Source organism: Malus sylvestris, chromosome 17 (genome assembly GCF_916048215.2).
Source record: "Malus sylvestris chromosome 17, drMalSylv7.2, whole genome shotgun sequence".
Classification (NCBI taxonomy): domain Eukaryota; kingdom Viridiplantae; phylum Streptophyta; class Magnoliopsida; order Rosales; family Rosaceae; genus Malus; species Malus sylvestris.
Genome location: NC_062276.1, coordinates 31,553,117 through 31,575,763, shown reverse-complemented (window position 1 = coordinate 31,575,763; position 22,647 = coordinate 31,553,117). Strand labels below are relative to the sequence as shown.

General features: G+C 35.5%; 3 protein-coding genes across 3 annotated transcripts in view; 1 reads left to right on the top strand and 2 right to left on the bottom strand.

Moving 5' to 3' along the window:
* LOC126611015 (uncharacterized) overlaps positions 1–22,647 on the bottom strand; it is a 98,483-nt gene that overhangs the window by 58,061 nt on the left and 17,775 nt on the right. The gene's annotated exons all lie outside the window — the stretch shown is intronic.
* On the top strand, positions 7,190–8,598 carry LOC126611019 (uncharacterized protein At4g22758-like). Its single transcript, XM_050279203.1, has 2 exons — positions 7,190–7,856; positions 8,231–8,598. The coding sequence occupies exons 1-2, from the start codon at positions 7,583–7,585 to the stop codon at positions 8,416–8,418; spliced, it is 462 nt and encodes a 153-aa protein (XP_050135160.1). The 5' UTR covers positions 7,190–7,582; the 3' UTR covers positions 8,419–8,598.
* On the bottom strand, positions 20,002–22,485 carry LOC126611004 (DELLA protein GAI-like). The gene has a single exon (XM_050279190.1). The coding sequence runs from the start codon at positions 22,362–22,364 to the stop codon at positions 20,610–20,612; it is 1,755 nt and encodes a 584-aa protein (XP_050135147.1). The 5' UTR covers positions 22,365–22,485; the 3' UTR covers positions 20,002–20,609.

The window sequence follows — 22,647 nt, the reverse complement described above, 5'->3', positions numbered from 1 at the left end:
GACCTTATTAGTTCTCAAATTTTGATTCAAGTCCCTACCATTAATGTGATAATGAATTTACATGTTTATTATATAATTTTTCAATATAAAAATTAGTAATTAATTTAGGGTTTAATACTCACACCTCTATTAAACTTCTAAATAATTTTCAATTCAAACATTTCCAAAATAATAAAAAATTAAATTAAATTAAGTTTGTACCTATTAGTTTTTTTTATATATAAAAAGATTCTCAATTTTTTAATCTTAAATGTACCCATTCATATAATTTTTCAATTTTTGTAATCTTAAATGTACCCATTCTCAAATATATCAATTTGTTATATGTAAAATGTACCCTTTTTTTTAATATAAAATCCTTTCAAATTTTTTAATCCATGTTTAAACTTATATGGGTACATTCTTTTTCGTTGATTTGAGAATGTATCCATGTTTTGGTACAATAACTTTTTTTGTTAATTTTGGTTAATGTACCCATACATATATGTACACACACACAATATAATAGAGAGTATAATTTATATTTTATTATTTTTAATCCCATAAATTATGGGTTTTATTTAAAATCTCATTAATATAAACAATTAAAAATTTCAATTTTTAATTTTTAATTTAAAAAATATAGTAACTTACATTATTACATTAATGTCAGGGACCTCAATCAAAAACTAAAAACTAACAAGGTTTCAATCAAAGAATATTGATAGCTAGGGACCACATCCAAATTGTCCCTTTTTTTTATTGGGGCAAATTAAGGCTTCAAACTTGTTAAGAATTGTTAATTTCCTCCTTTCTTACCATTTTTATTGCATAAAGTATAAACAATTTAAAGTTCTACAGTCTACAGAACTACTAGAAATGTAAATATGAACTTAGTGGTTTCTTAATCATCATATAATTATGATTACAAGGTATTACAGTTGGTGATTTTAGTTAAATTTGAAGAAATTTTTCTGGGTGACGGGAATGCACACATCAGTAGTGCAAGTAGCGTTCCTTTTCAATTCAATAACGTCATCTGCCCCACTAAGGCCAAAATAGTTTTATCTTTTATAGAATAATCAATAAATATTTTTTTTTATTTTAAAAAATAAGCCTCATTCTCGAGGCCCTTCCCCAACCTTCTAATCATGCCCCTCCAATTCCTCTCAGCCCCCGACAACCACCATCACCACCTGGGGTTTTGCCCCACCATGACCTCGTCCCCTTATCATCCCACCTTTCTCCTGGTGATCAAGAACTGGCGTCTTCAAATCATGATGATGAAGCAACATGATAGAAGAAGATGATGGTGCCAAATTGAGATTTTAGTTGTGTGATGGAGGCTGGAGCTTCCATGGGTATTCATGGTGGTTGGCGTGACGTGGTTGTTGGGTGGAGGACATATATTTTGGCACTAGTGCCGGTGACCCTTTGTCAAAAAATGCTTGGTTTCTAGTCTGCAATATCGAGACGGCGGAGGGAGATGGAAAATAAAGGACACCGATGTTATATTAATTAAATTTTTTGTTTTTAATTGCTTTAATGGTGGGCTTGGTGTAAACTCCAACTTAAATGCACAGATGTCAAGACCTTGTTAGTGGAACTCCAAATCAGCAAGAGCTATGGTACCTCGAAATATGGAAGGAATGATGATGACATGTAGGTCGAAAACATCCTTTGATATATGAGGCTTTGGGTCTTTTCATCTAGAATAAACTTTTCTACGATCATTGAATAAGTTTATAATTTGGAAACGAAAATCAAAACCAACGTTGAAACTTGAAATCATCCGTTGCTTTAGCTGCAAGCATTACAAGACTATGTACGGTTAATCGGAGGATAACATGCAATGATATTATAAGTCATTTAATATTAATGTGTAATGATATTTTTATTCACTTGTGAATATGAAATTTAAGTTTGCTTTCCGTGAATCGTGAATTCAATACCATTTCATTATAGAATTAAATTGAAATAAATAACTCACCATATCAAAAATATGTGATACAAAAAAAGAAAAAAAAAAGAATTATGTCCAATCTAAAGGTCGGATATTCACACACAAATCACATGCGAAAACATAAGATTTTATTATTCAGCAATAATGCTTATGTCCAGTACAATGAGGTGGGCTGCTTTTCTTTTTTCTTTCTCAATTTTTTTTAGAAATGGGAATGGAAACTATTTCTTTGTGTAGATTCCGAAGTTGTTCCAAACAATAAGATATGAATTATTAAATCATTCCATACCAAAACAGATTAGGAAAGGAATACAACTCCCATTATCATTCTAATATTATAGTCATGCAGATGATTAAATTTATTTTGAAGGACTTGGTTGGTATTTGCTCGTACGCTTCTAGTAGTTTTATCAAATTATGACTCTTATGTGCTATTTTGCAATTATTATTCGTTTTTTTTTTTTTTTTGGCGCGGTTGAACTGTTCAAGACTGAAGTGTCTCCAAATTCACCCGTTCATTTACAAATACTTCTTGGTTAGATACGGTAGGTTCTATGATAGCTTGATCCCAATTGGTAGTGGTTGTCGAGATTAAGATTTGTAATTTAACTTAAGTTTTTAGTTGCTTGAATATAGATTATGCTAAATTTTGATAATCGAGCATATAACAGTAGTTGCAATGCGGATAAGATTGTTGACCAACCATTGTGTTTAGGTCATACTTTTGGTTTTTTTTAAGAGTGTAATTTAAAAAATTACCAATGCTACACTTATCACATATTTATACTATGATTTGTACCATTTTTTCTCGTAGAGTTAGAGTTCACTAACACATGTGATTCTCATCTCTATTAGACTGATAGTACAGATATATAGTAAGTGTATCGTTTTTAAAGAGATAATTTATGCACTCGTTTGCTCATTCTAAAAATATCTTTTTTATTTTACTTTTTTGTTTTTTTGAATTTTCATTTGATTTGTGAATATTAAAAAAAATGAGTATGCAAAAATTACTTTCTAATTTATTAATTTAAGCGACAAATGTTTTTTTTTTCCTCAAAAACTAAATAAAAGAAGATGTTAGGAAGGAAGATGTGGGGTGGTTTTTGTCTCCACACATCGCATGTTGACATGTTGTTTGTTACAATTCATTCTAGAATTGTGAAAAAACAATGGGCTTCGAGAAAGACAAACAAGGAATCTTGGGGTCTTGTGACTGCTTTAGATTTATGTAATTTTCAAGAACTACCCATTTCTTGGAAAAACCTGGTGACGGTGGCGGCTTGACTTCCTCTCGAAGGATTGTGATGCCTTTCCCATGTTACCTTTTCAGTTGCCACTTATTACTTTAAGGCTTATTTTTAGGGAGTATGATTTTCTCATTTTCTATTATCATCTTTCCTTCCTTCCTTTTACATATTATTTTTTATCTTATTATTTTTATAAAAAAATTAGTATAAAATGTTGACGTGGTTAAACCATAACGTTCAAATAGGAGGGGAAAGAAGGGAAAAGAGATTGGGAGGGGAGAAAATCCTCCTCCTATTTTTAGATATGCCTTCTAAAACTTAATTTAATCTCATTTTATTCATTGTAACTCAAAAGCTGTCATTTTACTCTTGAAATTCAAAGTTCGTTTCATTTTTTCCCTCTAAAACTCGATCTTGACTCCATTGTGCCCCATGAAACTTGAAAGTCATCTTTATAAAACTCAAAATTCACTCCACATTGTCATAGGTCTATTAATTTTTTATGTGGGTTTGATTTGAGTGCGCCAGGCTAATCAATTTCTTTTTCATTTTTTTTCATCTCTTCAATTTCTTTCAAACTTCATATTCTCTTATTGTTGAATGTTAACACATAACAGATATTTATAATCAAATTTATTGCACATGTGTTATAGTCTTGTTGGACGTTAGGTCCCACGTATGTTTTAGGAGACAACCTATAAGTTTCAAAGAGAATAAAGAGTTCACAAGTCAAAGTGTAACGAATTTTGAGTTTTATGAAGTAAAGTGATGACTTTTAAGTTACAATGAGTAAAGTGAGATCAAAATAATATTTCAAGAAGCACAGCTAAAAATAAATCTTACTTAACGGAACTGTTTTACTGAATAAATAATTGAATAGTTGTTTAACTAGTGTCATTGTTAGTGTGCTTTTTTCTTATCAGTCTCTTTCGACATTATTTATATAGCAATATAAATATGTATTTCAAATGTCTTTTTCATTTGGTAAACCATCTGTACATAAACTACTAGTCTATGTCACTACGACATAATTGCCCATTTACGACGTGCAAAATACTTCGTGAAGTAGCATTTAAGACGTATAGCCTCAATATGAGTCCGCGTCGTAAATAATCTCAATTATGACGTGCACGTGAAGTTGTGAGTGATGAAAAGAAATACGCCATAAACTATTTTAAGGCATCTAGTGGACTATGTAATACATTTTTTTACGATGTTCGCTGAACGTTGTAAAATAGTATTCATGTAGAATTGAATGTACAAAGTTTTTTCTAATAAAATGTTAAATTCATATTAAGGAATTGGAGAATAAATAGTTTCAAATACACCATGCATAAGTCTTAAATCTTAAACTTTTCACTTATAAATGCAGAATAATACCATCAGACCAAGTGTTATGGCTATGATTTTTTTTTTATATATTTTATTTTTGTCACGTGTTATGGCTATGAATGTACAAAGTTAGATTGGGCGAAAACATTGGGGATTGAAATTGAATTGAGCTTAGACGTAAGTACGTCCAGGTTTGGGCTTGGGCTTAGACGTAAGTACGTCCAGTTTGGGCTTGTAATATCAAATATGACTGAATAGTTTTATTGTTGCTGTGCAATTCCCAATTTTCGGCACACATATTGAGAATCAATCCATGCAGTGCCATATTTTCCAATGTGTCTGACGCGTTTAGAAGTGTTTTTAAAAAAGAAATAAAAGAGTTTTTAGTGAAATTAATTTTGGATTTCAAAATCACTTTAAGTACTTTTTAAAAGAAGCACAAGATATTTGCTTCTTGCAAGAAGCACTTAAAATGTTTTGGCTTTTTATTAAGAATTGGTTTCAAAAATATTTTCATCAAAAATGCTTTCAGTCATTTTATAAACATTTCCAAACAAGCCTATAATCTATAAGGTACAAAAAAATGTCACATTGGCTAGTTTTATTATCAATTGCTATAACATCTTAAAATTATTTAAAGTTGGTGTTGATATGGTTTTCTCCAAGATTCTAAAAAACGTTAGGCGTTAGTCGGGCGGCAAACAGGGGCCTAACGACTAGGCGGCTAGGCGGGATCTAGGCGGACGCCTAGGCGTATTTGAATAAAATAATAATATATATCACATAAATTAGTTAATTTTATTATATAATAGATAAATAAACATCGAGTAATACGTTATTTTTGGAAAGATATACACATATAATGCAAAAGTATAATATAGTCTTATCTTCAAAAGAAAAAATAATAAAATATTATATTGTAAGAATATAATATAATGTTGTTTTCAAAACAGAACAAAAAATTTATCTAATATATTTATTAGTTGATATTGGGTAATTATTATTTATGTTTTTTTTTATTATGAGGGACTTTCACACAAAACTAGGCACTTTTTCTACTTTTCCGATTTTCCCTGCTGCCTAGTCTAGTCTCTATCTTCTTCTCTTCAACCCTCTATCTTCTTCTCTCCTTGAAAACAACAAATCACAATAACTCCAACACTCCATCTCTCATCCACACATTTCCCTCTATATGTTACCAAGAGAACCCTCTATCTTCTTCTCTTCAACCCTCCGTCTTCTTCTCTTCTTGAAAACAACAAATCAAAACCACTCCAACCCTCCCATCTCTCCTCCGCACATGTCCCTCTATCACTCCCTCTAAGCCACCACGGTAATTCTTCGTTTTCATGCACAGAAGTTCTGGGAAAGAGGCGAAGCCACACCGACTTTAAGTTTTGATTATGTGCAATGCGATCGTACTCCTCCATCATGTTGTCGATGTCCTCGTCAGTGGTGATAGAGATCAACGGGTCAGTTTGCACATACGCAAAGCAAAAAGACGAGGGCCGCCCAGCTCCGCCTAGGGTCGTCTAGCTCCGCCTAACGCTGCCTAGGCGGCCGCCTAGATCCTCTTCGATTTCTTGAACATTTTGCCCAAAATCGCCACGGAAGCCCACCGCCTAGGCCGATTTTTAGAACACTGGTTTTCTCTTTGTTTGTCATAGTATTATGTCTAATAGCCTTCATGCACGCGCCCACGCATATGCAGAAGGTATTTTTTGAATCACAAAGTGCTACACGCAACTTACACTTTTTAAATGTATTTATATGCGTAAATTGACAAAATAAAAGTCAAATATTTGAATTAAATGAATAATCTTAGATCTTGCTAGAAGAAATCCCTCATAAATCAATTAAAGCAACTGAATTCACATAATAAAATCAATCTCTATTGAATTCATGGAGTAGGATTCTCTTCTCTTCTTTTTTTCCCTCCCCTTCCCTCCCCTCCTATTTGAATGGTCACAGTTAAGCTACGTCAACATCTTATATTAATTTTTTATAGAAGGAGAAAAACAAAATAGAGAATGTGAGAAGAGTGGATGGAAGGAGATGGAAAGAGGAGGGAAGAGAATCCTTGTCTTAAATATTAAGAATAAAGAAAATAATATTTAATAAACAATTGATTGAATCACATAATTGTTAGCCCATTATGAGGCTAAGCCCACCATCTCCCCCTTATTGTAGATAATATAGTTTTTTCAAAAGAAAAAATAATCATTTGATAACTAATTTAATCATATTATTATCCGCATACGAAAGACTTTTTTTATAACCAGCATTACACGCCTCTTAAGATATTTTGAGCATGTTTAAAAATAGAAAAAATAATATTTAATGAACAACTTATTGAATCACATTATTGCTAGCATATTATGAGGTACTAATTATTTATTTATTTAAAAAAACTGTACAAAAAAATAATTATTAAAAAACTTTAAAATGACGAAAATACCTTTTCCACATTTAATACATTATTTTGGATTGTTTTTGAAGTTTTTTATTTGAGGGACATTTTTGTCCAATAAATTTTAGTGAAGACACCAAAAAACACTATTCGTCACGGCCAATTAATGTTACTAGTCAACACCACGTGTCGCATCCGTATAAATCCGAGTAGCGGATCTGCTTCCTCTTTTGTATGCTGGTTTAAGATCATTAACCGGAAGTTGTAGGCATATATTTTGTACGAAGCTAGCTTTTCATGAAGATATTCTTCTTTCTAGACAACACCTTAAATTTCTTTCCTCTTCTTGTCATCTTTGAGTCTTGAATCGTGGAGACTTCTGGTTTCTTCATGTACTTCCTTCCTTTCCTTTCTCAAAGGACTTTTGCGCGTGCCCTTCGCGCGCTGTCCTCCTCCTCCTCCTTCGGTTCTTGCAAACAAGCTTGGTACTACCGTTGCCTTGGCCTTGACCCCTGAACGCCAAATCTCTTTCTTCCTCTCAAGATTCGTTTTTCGTGTTTCATGTTTAGTGTTGTTTGTTTGTTTACTTGGATTTGTCTAAAATACTCTTAGAGCGAAAAAGAAAAGGCGAAAAAAGAGTAAGAAAGCATGCTGAAGAGGAAGGTTTTGGAGAGAATTAATTTACAGAAGCATAAGAAGACCAGTACTGATGCTACACATACTGTGAAGACGAACAGGTTTTTGATCACAGTTAATGTTCTTGGAAGCGCAGGACCGATAAGGTTTGTGGTGAACGAGGATGATCTTGTAGCTCGAGTCATCGACACTGCTCTTAAATCCTACGCCCGCGAAGGCCGGCTACCTGTTCTTGGTTCAGATGTCAAGGATTTCCTTCTACACTGTGCTAATGCAGGATCTGACGGTATGCTCTCAGAAACACATATCAAATCAAACTGCCAACAAGTTTTTCATTTTCAAGTTTTAATTTGGACGTTTGTCTTCATGATGATGAGTTCTAATTCTTCTGATTTATGTTGATATGTCCATTTCGATTTCGTGGTGCTGCAGCAGCATAGCAATTAGCATTCCCATTTCTAGTTATTTTATTTCATTGTAATCAATTTGAAAGTGGTTTTGTCGTTGGAGGTAAATGCATGAAACTACAGTATAATTAGGGTTATGCACGTAATAAACAGCGGTTTCATGCATTTAGAGAAATAATGAAATGATTCCTATCACGAATTAGCTTTGTATTTTTTTTGTTATAAATTGGAGCTAACTAGATTTACTTTGTAGCTTTAAGTCCGTGGGAAACTATAGGATCTCGCGGGGGAAGGAACTTTGTGCTGTCCAAGAAGCAGAAGCAAGTGCAGAATAATAATATTGCTGAAAGAAAGTCGGAGATAACAGCTCCAAAGGGAACGGTGAGTAGCTGGAAGGCATGGCTTAACAAATCATTCACTTTCAAGATATCATCTCACTGAGCGAATACACTCATCTTCTCTTGGGGAACATATATATTTTTATATAGTTGATATGTGACAATAATTTATTGTTCCAGTAAAGTGTGAGACAGTAATTGAAATCATCGAAGATTATATATATTCCCTGTCAATAATGTAAATTTATGCATTATTACTTGGTTTTGAGCCACATTCATACTATTCTTCTGTTATAATGGAATAGAATCGAACTTTTGACCTAACTTAATCCTAACGCGTTTTCTCACCAACCTTCATCATTTGGGCTAACCCTGATAATGTTTAATGAATATTCTTAACTTTTAACTTAATTAGAGTCTTTCGGCGTGATATATGTTCCTCGCTTCAATTTTTCGTCATCCTATTGGTTTTCAAACTTTAATAAAGGGATGCCTTGAGGAATTATTAGGAAGACGAATTCGAAGGATTACTTGGTGGGGGAGATTGTTTGGTTAAAGAAACAAACTTCCTCGCATTCATGGGAGAATAAGAATATATAACTTTGTCAAAATAGAGGCTCATGTTTAAAGGCTAATAGGACTTTATTTGTCATGTAAGAAAAGTAGAGATTAGGTTCTAATGTTCTACCAAAATATTCCAATTAGGTTGCTTCCCAAATTATCAGTTACCGCAAACAATTATAAAGAATGGCTAGAACAAAGCCGACTGTGCCTGTTGGATCTCTGTGGGCATTGTTTTGGGGGTATGTGTTGGTCCATGTTGTATTCATTGGGCTTGAAAATATGTTGCAATATTTTCGTGAACAAAAATATAATAAACCAAGGGAGTTTTAACGAAAAATTCACGGTACTGTTCATTTTAACAAAAAATCATATTTTTACACTAAAAAGTCAATCCTGATACTATTCACTTTACCCTTTATTTTGTTCTTATCGTTAAAATTCAAAGTTTTCAAACCCTTTTTGTTAGTTTTCCTATAAACGAAATGCAAATTAATAAGTAGTATCCTAGCAATCTTCTTATTTGGATCTTCTTTAATTTTTCATTTATTTTGACGATCTATACAATTGATGATTTGACTTGTCTATCTCTAAACCTTTTAAAGAGAAATTTTGTATGAAATGAACCAAGTCAAATATTATTAAAACTGTCTGATTAATATTGTCATAGTTTTAGTGTTTAACTGAAAAACATAATTTGCCTATTTATTAGATGACCAAGTATTTAAATGGTTCTGATTTTATTTAATTTGTTTCTCATATATGATCTTTAAAGGGTGACCAAGTATTTAAATGGTTCGGATCACCGTGCAACAATGCATAATGATAAAAAATAATAAAAGGTGTTTTTATTGCCCAAAAAAAAAAGAAAGAATAAAAGTTGCTAGAGTAGGTCCAAATGAAAAAGTTAGTTGTATTCCTTTGTTGGTAATGAAACAATAAAAGAATAATCAACAAATATAAGTTCATTTAACTTCCAACAAATTTAAGGCTTGTTTGTGGCTATACTCCATGAAACTTGAACTTAATTCCATTTTCTCCTTTAAACAAAAGTATCGCCACTTACCATTTAGTACTACAGTCTAATAGTATTTCTCTTCACTTGTAAGTGAGAGGTATTAGGTTTGATTCTCGCCAAAGGCAAAGTTGAACCACATTATTATGGCAAACTCATTGTAAGGCTTAGCTCATTCTCTCACTCCTTTAGTAGAGATACTATTGTTTGTTAAAAAAAAAAGTATCACCACTTTATACCTTGAAACTTAGGGGGCAACTTGGGTTGGGTCAACTAGAACCCTCTCATGCCCAACCCAATTTCAAATCCTTTCAAGGAGGTTAGAATGAAGAAAAAATCTGCCCAAATCTAAACAACCCAATCATTATTGGATTAGGTTTGTTGATGCCTTGCCTGCCCATGTCAACTCACACCCAACATGATTTTGAGTTCGAATTCGCTCATGCACATATTAGGCATCACACTTCATGTTCTATGAGTTATGTGTAAGTATTGGAATGATTATACTTGAAGTTCATTGGCGGTTTTCATATAGATAATGAATGGTAGTGTTACTTTTACATTTCTTTTGGTTTAAACTTTGATATAAGTCTTGTAATTTATTTTCAACTTTGCATTGTTGAAACATTAGAAATAGTCTTCAAGTTGTTTGCTTTAACTTTTGTGTGGATGGTGATGTGTAAATGAAATTTTAACTACTATGGTGTTGTGTGGTTCAAAATTTGAAAAATCATGCAAAATAAAGTTTTATAAGATTGAACTCGATAAAAAGTTGAGCAAACTCAAACTTAACCTGAACAAGTCCAAACCCATTAAAATCCAAACTTAACTAAACTCACATGAACCCGAACCCAACCCAAACTGGAATAACAAAAATTGAGTTAGAGTTGGTTGACTATCCAACCGGCCCGAGTTGTATCCTTACTGAAACTCCATTTTTGCTTCACTTATGTCAAATAGGTGTGTTAAGTTTGCCGACGAGTAAGGACAATACAGTAATTTCATCCTAGTTGGAATTGTTGGATTAACAAAGCTGTCAGAACGACCAATTAAAAGTTGCCACGTGGTTCCTTTCCCACGGCCTTTACACTACCGTTCTCCCCTCGACTGATCGTTCTTTCACTTACAGTCACCATTTTATCGTTTGGGGATGAAATTCCGGTTGGGAATTGGGTTGGGCTGTCTGGAGGTTGTGGAGGAGAGTGGTTGTACAAGATTAGCGAGAAGACTTTTCATAAAATCATGACTAAAGGAGAGGAGCAAGTATGATGGAGAAGGGCGTTGAGCTTCAATCACATACGAATAACAACACAATTGAATTAGTTGTAATTATCATGATTTCTTTGGATGTGAGCTACGACAAATAAAGAAATTAGAGTAAAATGTAGTTATAGTCCCTGAACTATGACTAAATTGTAGCTATGGTCACTCAACTAAAAACTCATTAGATTTGGTTATTGAATTTGACAGAATGTGTAGCATTAGTCTCTCTATGTTAGTTCCCTTAGATTTTCCGTCATTGTGTTTACGTGGCATGAAATAATATTATTCAATTTTAAAAAGGAGAAATGTTCCAGGAGAGAGAGGTGTTGTCCCGCCATAACTCACTCCTTACCTCCATCCTCCCCCGTTCGAAACTCACTCTTTAATCTCTCCCAACCGCATGCACAACCGATCCCTCACCATCATAGCGTCACCCCCGACATTCCAGCCGCATTCCGTAACCAATTCCGCATCAAATGCAGTGGGTGGGTATGATACTTGCGATGAGTTTTGTGGTTAAAGTTCTTATTGGGTTTTGAAAAGAGAATTAGGTACAAAGTTTGGTGTTGTTAGCATTGTTGACGGTGAAGGAGATAAAAGAAAGCTCTTTTCTTTTTAAGTTTTTAAAATTTTCATAAACTATTATATTAATCATGGGTCCCATGTGGTCACCACGTCAACATATTGACGGAAAACTTAACAGTGTTAGCATGAAATGACCAACGCTTCCAAACCTAATGAATTATTAGTTGAGGTACCATAACTACAATTCAGTCATAATTGAGGGACCATAACTACAATTTACTCAAGAAATTAATTAATTAATTAATTAGAGGTCAAACAATTATTTCGAATAATTAAAAGCTTGGGTAACTTGCAGTTCCCTGAGCTCAAAGATCGGCTCAGGTGCATCGCGGGGTAGGTCCCACCACCTTACATCAAATCAAATGATGTGGTTGCAACATAAGCAATTTATTGGGTCTCACCATGCCACATCAGCAAAATTAGCATCTATTTGATGGAATACACGGCATACCTTCAAAGTAATGCAAAAATTGAGTTTCGGGGCATAGCAAAACATAAACCTAAATTTAATAACATCAAACACTTTGGCCGCTAGTGGCAAGGACTCTATTAGAGAACCCAACGGGTTTATGGATGATTTTAGAAGCCTCTTCTTACGTGTACCAGTTGTAAATTCCTACTTAATATAGTTTTGATGTAATATATATTAATTAGAATGGGCGACAACATATTTTGACACATATTTTGACACCTATTTTATAGAGTTCAATTCATAACTTTTTTTTAATAATCCAAACCATTGAAGTTCTCCTCTAGTGTCTCTTAAAACCCTACATGTGCATCCACTTCTCCTTATTGAAGTTGATCCTTCTTCAAACCCTAGCTTCCTAACGGTAGTGTCTCCTTTTAGTTCTCTCATTCTGGCCCTAATACTGCTTACTTTCTCCAACTACCCGAAATTAATTTACCCTTTTTGGCTTCATCAACTGAAAGCCTTTCTAGTCGGTCATGATCTTTGGACATTCGTTGATGGTTCTTCTCTCTTCCTTTTACTACCATTCTCTTCTCAGAACTCATTCTTTCTTTAACTGTCGGTTGCGACACTTCCATGAAGGTTTGGGATTGTCTCCCAACCTACTTTGCTCAACGTTCCGTTGCCCGTGACTCGACTTCCACAAGGGTCATTTGGTATTCGTCGCATTCATTCACACACTATACCAGTTTTGTAATCCCTCCTATTGAAACAAGATAGAACTAACTCAATTAAGTATCCAATTAAGTTATACTAAGCATGCAATAGTTGCGATCTAGCAAATTTATCATAAGAGGTGATGGTCGTTCAATCATAGGCTAAACACAAAAGATAAAATTAAAAAGTAGTTTGGCTCTAACTCATTGTTTTATTTCTTTTATACGTGGACACTGCACGCTAATAAATTGATAATCTAGTAGATCGCATTAGAAATAAATTTGATCCAATGGGTTCAAGGTTTTAAAATGCGCTAAACGCTAGTTGGATGGCTAGCAGGTGTTTAGCGCCTAGGTGGTTTTTTAATTTAATTAAATTTATTGTATGACATATAAACAAATGGATCAATCATATAAATTATATTGAAATACATAAATTGCAAAATAGAATGATATATAAATTATAAAGTACGATAACATGTTAAAAACATGGGGAAGCATATAATGAGTGTTCATCCGAGTATCAAATAAATCTTTTTCAAATTGAAAAAATAAAATGCAAAATGAAAGTTATCTATTTTCTGTTTAAGTGAGAGTCGCAACCTAAGTAGGTGCTTAGGCAGGGCTAAGCATGCGTCTAGGTAGGTTTAAGCGTCATTTCTTATTTTTTAAATGCAAAACCTAAACTCTTCACTTTAGTATTGAAAAAACTAGTTAATGGTTCTTATGAATCTAATTCATTGAAATTCCATTCATATGGGGTGGTGGGGACTCTTAAAACTAAATGGGTTAATAACTTAATTATAGTGATAGCAATCTCCAACAGTGAGGGAGAAATTAATAAGCTTTTGACAATGAAGTGTGAAGCAAATCCTATTTTTCTAATCGCATATTATTTAGATAATTCTGTATATTAATAGTGGAGAAAGCATGTTTACTCACTCATGGAGAAAGAGACATTGGAGAGGGAGTAGTTACTGAAAAGACACCACTTCAAAAGTGGGAGCTGTAAAGAAAAAGCTTTCTCATGGCTTGAAGGGCCCTTGTGTTTCTGAAAAGATGAAGACATATTGCATGTGTGATGGAGGCTGACAAAATCAGTGGAACCACTAGTCAATTTCAAGGCCCCAACACCATTGTTTGCTGTATATGCTTTTATCTTATAGAACTTGACCATTGATCGACTCAACTTGTCGTTCTGAGATTTTGGTTATAGGAGAAAGAGAGTGTGATGATACAATTGTCACCATGTCAAGATTTAGAGTCAGACTAGCTGCAGCCAATTATTATTCACATTGGTACGGTCCAAACTCGGTCATTTGTATAGCTAGATAGGTGTAATTTTATCACAAAAAGATTTGGTGCAATGAAGAGTATAATCATTCAATATAAGAGATGTTGTAATTTATTCTATCAAATTTCCGATGTAGGATAGCATTCTTCAACATCTAATGTTATCAATCATCCAATCATCGTCTCGGTTGCATAGCTTCAATGCAAAGCTAGCAAGACCACCTATCTGCAAATGTCATATTCTCTGGGTTCTTCTGAGTGGTATAATTAAGTGAAACGATCTAGTCTCATATGCTTATCAATGATCGTCTCTATATATTTGGGTTGAGAATAATCTGCTGCAAAAAAAGTTGAGAGAGAATGCTGAGAGAAAATTAACATAAAAACGTCACATTCTAATATGCTGATATTTCAAGTCCAAATTATTTTTATTTCAACTGACATTAAAAGTGATCCAAAATTCATAGAATAATACTTTCATTCCCCTGGGAAGGATTAGCTTATTCTTACATTTGTAATAATGCATTTTTGACGGAAAAAATTCATAATCATAACCGTTCAATGTCTTAATATTCAGTGAAGATCATCATTACAAAAAAAATTTCAAAATACAGATCATTTAATCCTCCAAATATATCAAATAATTGACGTTTCATTATTATTATTTTTTTTTTTGAACAAAAATTGACGTTACATTATTAATATGCTTATTGATACCTAGACCGTTAATTTATTAGATACATTTCAAATAACCCAATTATTTTTTATACAAAAAAAAAAGCAAACATACAAAAAAATATGGAGAATGCAGATGTAAATAATAAAGTAAAATTTAATGCCCGGAAAAATTCTCAACACTCAAAGTTAAAATATTAGGAAAACTAACGAAAATTTCAAAAAAAAACTTTAGTTTTAATGAAAAATGACAAATAAAGGTGTAGTGAATAGTATCAGAAAAAAAGGTAAAAATGTAGTTTTTCGTTAAAAAGTGAATAGTATCGGGAGTGTTTCGTTAAAACTTCCTAAAATATAATATTTGACATCGGGTTAAAGGGGTTGCTGACTAAAAATTAGGACCTTGGTTTAAAAACGGATTAGTGCTTTTTGAATATAAATTGGGAATGTTGTCCTGATTCGACGGTAGATTAGTGATGAATATAACTGGAAAATTGGAAGGTCACAAACCGCCCTCTAAAGTTGCAAATGCGAAACGGTGGACCCATGACTATGAAAAATGACTGCTCAATCGTGGAACGTTGTCGTGGTTGATATTGGGTTAGTGCTTGCTAAATAGAAACTAGGAATGTTGTCCTGGTTTGACAACGGGTTAGTGCTTGCTGAATATAAACTAGGGACTTTGCCTTTGACAACGAGCTGGTATGCCCTAAAGATAGATGGTTCAAATAATAAAAATATAGTGGGATTTAGTTTTACAACCAGAAGAAGCTTACTTCATAGACACCATCTGAGGGCTCACCCTGCAATACATAAATGTAAAAACCGTCTACTTTTTGTTCTTCCCTTAAATATTATTTTTAATAAAATCACACAAATTGAAAACTATATGACCATTAGATTATAAGGTGATTATTCAGTGAAGCACTGTGTTTGTACATTTTCTTCACGGTTAGAAGTCTTAACGAATTCAAATTTGCCTAATTATTTAGAGCATTGAAATAAAATTAAAGTGGCGCACACAATGGTACCCCTTTCAATTATTCATCCAAAGATATTTTCCTAACATTATTATTCCTAAGATAATAACCATCTTTACATGATAAAGACTGAAGGTGGGTCCTCAAATACTGAAAAAAACAACGTTCTAGAACGTAGATTGAAATGAATAAACGGTGGAAGACATAACAGTACTATATAATGTTTAGTGATGAAAATAATAATCTTGTTGCAATCTTAGTTTAGTTATGAATGTGGTTGTGTAAATTCTAGTAAATTTTTATTGGGATTCTTTAGTATATTTTAGATGATTTTTTTAAGGAAACTTTAACGAAAAGCACCCGATACTGTTCACTTTAATGAAAAACCACATTTTTACATAAAAAAGTCAATCTTGGTACTATTCACTTTACCCTTTATTTTGTCCTTATCATTAAAACTCAAAATTTTCAAGCCCTTTTCATTAGTTTTCTTTTTTTTTAATACCTAATAGGTAAGTAATTTACCTTCCTACTACTATAAATAAAGAACTCACAATAAGGTGAAAAATCATACCTCGGAATTCACTCAATTCTCTCTACTCATTGCTGCACACTCTCTCCATCCCTCTATATAATTTTTCAATTAAATAGTTCAACAACACGTTATCAGGATGCTCATGACGCTAAGCTAAAGAAAGTGTCCACATTTAATCATGGAAGTAATACGTTTCAATCATTCTTAGTATGATTAACCTTTTTATTTATTGAATTAATATACTTCTATTGATTCAATTTTTTTCTTCTGCGTTGAACGTGATACAACGTATTGGAGCTGAAATTTCAAATTTCTAGGAAGAATCTTCTACAAATTCAAAGTTTTTTTTTTTTTTTTTTAGCCAATCAGGTTCTTCCAACCCAACCAAACAAATTTTGGTTGGGTTGGTCGATAAACGTACTAAAGTGCTCACCCCTATACAAATCAAATGCTCTGTTTTATTTAAGAGGATGGGAACCAAAACGACGTCAATTTGGACTAATTGTTTCTTCTTCATCCACGGTTCCACCTCCTGTAGTTGTTGCTTTGCCGAGTGAATGCTTCTTCACAGGCATGTTTCAGGTCAACTGGGTGGGCAAATTAGGCTCCGGTCAAGGGGTTTGCCGGCTTCTGGATGGGCAACCGTTGCCGAGTTGGTTGTACCATTTCATCGAACACATGGTATGCACGAAATGCCCCCTGCCCAAGCGACCATGTGGTCATCAACCCGAGGCTCACCTAGCCAACTTTTCAACGTCCACAAGATCAACTGACCCACTTTGACCCTTTGTGGAACCGCCCCTCACTAGATGCATCCTCTTTTGCTCCACATTGTCCTCGATGCATTCATGTTTAATTTCATTCCTATCTTTTGCTCTACAATGTCATCGATGCTTTTATACAACTTTTATTAGTCTACCTACGTAAAAATTCTAGATACTCCAGAATATTGAATAACCCGAATATTTTAAATTTTTTTTTTAACAAATATTTAACGGTTAAAACGTTCAATATATTCCATACTCTGGAGTATACATGAAAATCCTCTTGCTAGGAACCTAAATGGAAGTCAAAGTAGCCCGAAAAATTGTTTTAAGTTCAGGTTTTCCATCATGATCTCTGCCCCAAGAGCCAATGAATGCCTTTCCAATTTTAATGGCAATGTGTCGACCTAATGAAGTTCCTCTCCGGTGGTCCAATCTTAGAACAAAGGTGCCTGCCTGGCTGCCTGCAGCTGGGATTATTAATCATGCCACGGTGTGGTCCACTGTAACACCTGATTTAGTCATACAAGGATCGATTGATCATTGCAAATTCCTAGTGTTTATCCTTATCTTCTATCTTTGAGCATCCACAAAATCACTGCATGCTCCAAGTTAATTAAATTCAGTAATTCACTGCATTTAGTAAGTACTGCGTGCATTGTGAGGCCTATATAATTACTATGGATGTATTTGGTTGGTTGGTTGAAATAAGTTGTGACCAACTAAAATGGACTTGAATCTAGTCATTTGCTTATTGTGTCAAAATGTGAGATGAACACAATTAGATACAGGGCTGGCCCAGGCCCAGTATGGGCAGGACGACCATCCGGGGCCCAAAAAAATTAGGGGCACCAAAATTATTAGTGTAACATATTTATATACATTTTCATAAGAGTATAAATTTATAAAATTTGGTTTAATGACAATGAAATTTAACTAGAACTTGTGATTTTGTTGTTTCAATTTAAGAAAAATTAATGAAAATGGCTTGAAAACTTTGAGTTTTAACGATAAGGACAAAATAAAGGGTAAAGTGAATAGTACCATGATTGACTTTTTAGTGTAAAAATGTGGTTTTTCGTTAAAGTGAACAGTACTGAGAGTTTTTCGTTAAAATTCTCTTTAATTTAATGAGGAGATTTTGGGTTCAAAACACTATGTGTGCTTATTTAAATTCCAATTTTTACAAATTTCTTCTCATAATAGTATAAATTTATAAAATTTGTCTAAATGATTAGAAGCTTAATTAGAAGCGATGATTTTTGTATTTAAAATCAACAGCTACAAACAGGGGCCCACTTTAAAAGTTAGAATAACTTTAGTCATTTGATCAAATTTCAAATGCCTGTATTGTGTGCCTTAATAGATTTGGTGGAAATGATCCGGAGATGATCCTTTCCCATTACACATAGCCTTCTTATTACATTTTATTAAATTACATTTGGCCAAAAAAAAAAACAAAGACAATGTTCATATTTTTCTTTATAAAAAATCCCCAAAAATTCACTAAGGGATTATTGACAGTTTACTCTTATATAAACCACAGAATCATATACATGCCCTTTAAGGGAAGATATTCTCAATTTTTTAATCACACGATGAGCCATTAGATCAGTTTGAATGAGATCATGCAGTTTGGATTAAATTTTTGTCATAACCCTATCTTTATCTGAATACCAAAATCACACGCGAAATCATTAATTGTTGCTTCCTTCTGAAAGCACTTTAACTGTTTTTGGAATCTAAAAATAGTTTATCTAAAAACAATTTCAATCATTGTAAAAACACTTTCAAATGAACCCTAAGCCACCTAAGGACTAGACAAATTCTTTGAAGATATTGAATAAAAATGAACACGATTGCTAACTCAAGCATCAGAATGCTCTTGAGATCTTGAACCGGGAGTCTCTAACTTTACATGTGCTTTCGTAGTATCCAAATAGATTTGCACATCAGCTTACAAATCCTTGAATCCCTAGTCAGCCAACTATTCAAAATTTTACCTTTGATTTGAGTTGGCATTTCATGGGTAAAAAAACCATGTCGGGGGAATTCCGAGACACAGAAAACAACTGTTGGGAGGATTTGGTTAACTAATCTGTAAAATATTCAAATACTTTGCTCTTCACATAAAAAGGTAAAATCGGAAACCGTAATTTTTTTTGCAACGTAACAAAATGCAAGTTGCCACTTATATATATATCCACTTCAAAGACAGATAAACAAGAAAACAAAACACAAAACTGAGTCCAACCTAAAACCGGGAGCACTTTGCTATAATATTTATCATGCTTGTGTCACCTGCAGTTTCTCTTTCAGATGGTGACATAGCATATGCAGGCCATGTTTCTATCTTTAGAATCATCAACATCAGCTAAGTCCACCCTACGCTTACGCAGGGAAGACAACTTAGATGGATTGGTTACACCGACACACGCGTCTCGGTTCAACAATACAATACCGCTGCTATTCTTACCGTACATGGCATGATGTTATTGAACAGAGATACCACAACGACAACGTTCTCAGTACATCTAAGCAGATCCATAATAATAGACACATAGAAATTATTGTACGTCAAATAACATCAAAAGTGTTGGGTTTAGAAGATGGGATGTCTAATGTTTTTTCACCCAGAGAAGTAATGGGATGTCTAATGTTCTTATACTGGATAGAATATGAAAATGTGTCAAATTTACAGAGAAAGCAAAATGCTTTATTTCTCGTTCAAGAATCAATAATACAATGTAATCTTACTCCACTTGACGTGATGTTATTGAAAAGAGAAAAGAGACGTCCCAGTGGCAACATACTCGTCCATCGGAGCCCTTCCATACGGCTATAGATGATAAGGACGTCAAATTTGCAGAGAAGGTAAAATGCTTGCTTTCTCATTCAGGAATCAATGCTCATCATTTTTATTCAAGAAAGAAAGATAATTACACATTCTCTCAATGATTCATTGATCCCCCTTGTTGGAAGAACTCTTCAACTTGAAATTATGCAGACGGGCCTACAAAAAGGGAAAAAAAACCTAGAAAATTTAAATACAAGGAGAAATCTGACCGAGAGTAGGAGCCACATCAGGAAAATGACTTGCATAAACCTCATTAACCGCTACATAGCTTTCCTATTCAATAATGCATGATCATGTTCAAGTTTTCCTTCAAATGACAATGCACTATTAAATGGAAATGGAAATGTCATGCAATAATGGTTCCGGTCTATGTAAGTTGCTCCTCCACCTCAGGCCATGAAAAACCACCATTACAATTACAACCACACAGTATTACACCACTTGATTGGATTGGATTGGTTTTACAGTTTCACATTTGACTGTAGTCCCGACTCTCTCTCTACTGACAAGTCACAACTCACATGGTCACAGTGTCGCACCCCATTGGGTGCCCAGCGGTTCAATCAATCAATCACCACCCCCAAAGGTTCTTTAGAGTCGGTTCTCTATCTTACTGAACACTGAGTTGACTCGCACACTCACTCGGTTGTGCTCGCCAGCTGCCAAGCCGAGGTGGCTATGAGCGGCCGGGTGTGCCACCCAAGCATGAGAGACCCATTGTTCTCCTCCACCCGATACCCATCTCCGCCGGCGAAAAGAGCCAGCAGCATGCTAGCCTGCTTGAACGCGTTCGAGCCGAGGTGGACCGGGTCGAACCCGGCCGAGTCCATCCGGCCTCGCCACTGACTCAGCGTCTCGTGTCGCTCGACTCGGTCGCCACCTTCACATGCCATCACGTTGCATATCTGCCTGCCCAAATACACCTCGGACATGACCAAATCTTGACTCGGCCCCGATGATCCCTCCAGCGAATCAAACAAGTTTGAATAATAATGCAATGCCTCCGTGAACCGGTCCAGGAAAACCGGCCCGTTATGGTTCGCCTCCTGCTCCACAATTGTCACGATCTTAGGCTTCATGGCCTTGATTGATGACAACACTTTATCTACCGCCCCGGGTCGAGCCAAGAGGCGGTGAAGCTCGAAAACCGAATTCACCGCCACAACCTCGCCCTCTGACGGGCGGATGTCGAGCATAGACGGCGTGAGGTCCGCCAGACTACTGGCGACGAAGCCTCGGAATTCAAACTCGACCCCGATAGTTTCCGCCAGTTGGGCCAACTTCCATCCTACCTGCTGCAAGGCGTCAGTGTTGTCGGGCTGCGGCGGGCCAATACCCGTCAGGCGAAACGCAGGTGGCCCACCAGGCCTGAGTGCCAGCGCCTGCATGAGCGCTGGCCATTGCATCCCCTGTTTAAGCCCGAAATCGATGACGTGTACTCTGCTCGCGGTGGCAAAAGCCTCGAGTATTGCCTGGTTGGCAGTGAAGTGAGCAAATTTCAGATAAGGGCAGGTCTCGTAAAAGTGCATCTCGAGGATGTCCGAGTAGGAAGAATCGAGGCAATCCTGAGGGTAAATTCGGTAAATCCGACGAGCCAGAGCTTCAGCGAAGTACGTGGCCACTTTTCTCATAGCGCCGGTTTGGGAAGCCGCGAGTAGGCCCACGTGCTTTACAAGCGCGTCTGCAAGCTTCAAATTTTCCTGCTGGACAGCCTCTGCACAGGCCATGAGTGTGTGGACGAGCCGCACGCCGGTTTCTTGCGAGTCAACCAGGACCCGAGGCCGAGTCGGATCGGATACAGTACCGGAACTAGACCCATTAGAATCGGACCCAATTGAGGTCTTCAATCGCTTTCTCGTACTCTCGGAATCCGACGGCGAATAAGCTGGCGGGTACGCCGCCACGCCCGGAATAGCCCTGAGATCGTATTCGGAATCGTCGCTGAAAACTCGACTCCGCTGGGAATTGGAGAAGCTCATCGAGGTTATCGACGAGGACTCAGCCGGAGCGAGAAGAGGGTCGTCGATTGAGGGCATATCGTCGCCGGTGTTGAGCTCAGAGAGCATGCTCTGGACCCACCCGGAGAGATCCGACGGGTTGTAGTGGACGGTGTCAGAGAGCTGAGAAATCCCATCTTCCTGAGCCGACCCCATGACCATTTCGAGCTGCTCGAGCTTCTCCGCCACGTCGGCCATGTCGTCGGACCGAACCTTGTACCCCAAAACGGCAAGCAGCTCATCCATGTCGCCGCCGGCGCTGTACCCGTCTTGGTCATCTTCCCAAATCTTGGCCTTGCCGTTCAGGGCGGAAGACGGCGGTGATGAGTATTCCGGTTTGGAATTGTTTTGACGTGCAGTTACAGTTGCACGGCTATCGCGGTGATCTCTCTTCATATTTTGGGTTTGTGAGAAACAGAGGAGGAAGAAGGCACTGAAAGATATAGAAACACCCACTAGGCTTTGTCCATGTTTGGTCAAATGGGATTTTGGGCTTGTAATTGTTGCAGGTTTTACTTTTTTATGAGAAAGACTGAGAGAGGAGAGAGGAGATAGAGGAGAAATTTATAGTTACGACGGCAATACAAATGGTACATTACGTGTTTTTATGTAAATAGTGAAAATTTTTATTTTTTAATTTATTAATTTTTTAACACATACATCTCACCATTTATATAGC

Bases quoted from the DNA above. Each gene is read 5' to 3' on its own strand.
- LOC126611004 (XM_050279190.1), bottom strand. From the start codon at position 22,364: ATGAAGAGAGATCACCGCGATAGCCGTGCAACTGTAACTGCACGTCAA.
- LOC126611019 (XM_050279203.1), top strand. From the start codon at position 7,583: ATGCTGAAGAGGAAGGTTTTGGAGAGAATTAATTTACAGAAGCATAAG. The intron at 7,857-8,230 runs GTATGCTCTCAG...TTTACTTTGTAG, and splicing joins TGCTAATGCAGGATCTGACG to CTTTAAGTCCGTGGGAAACT.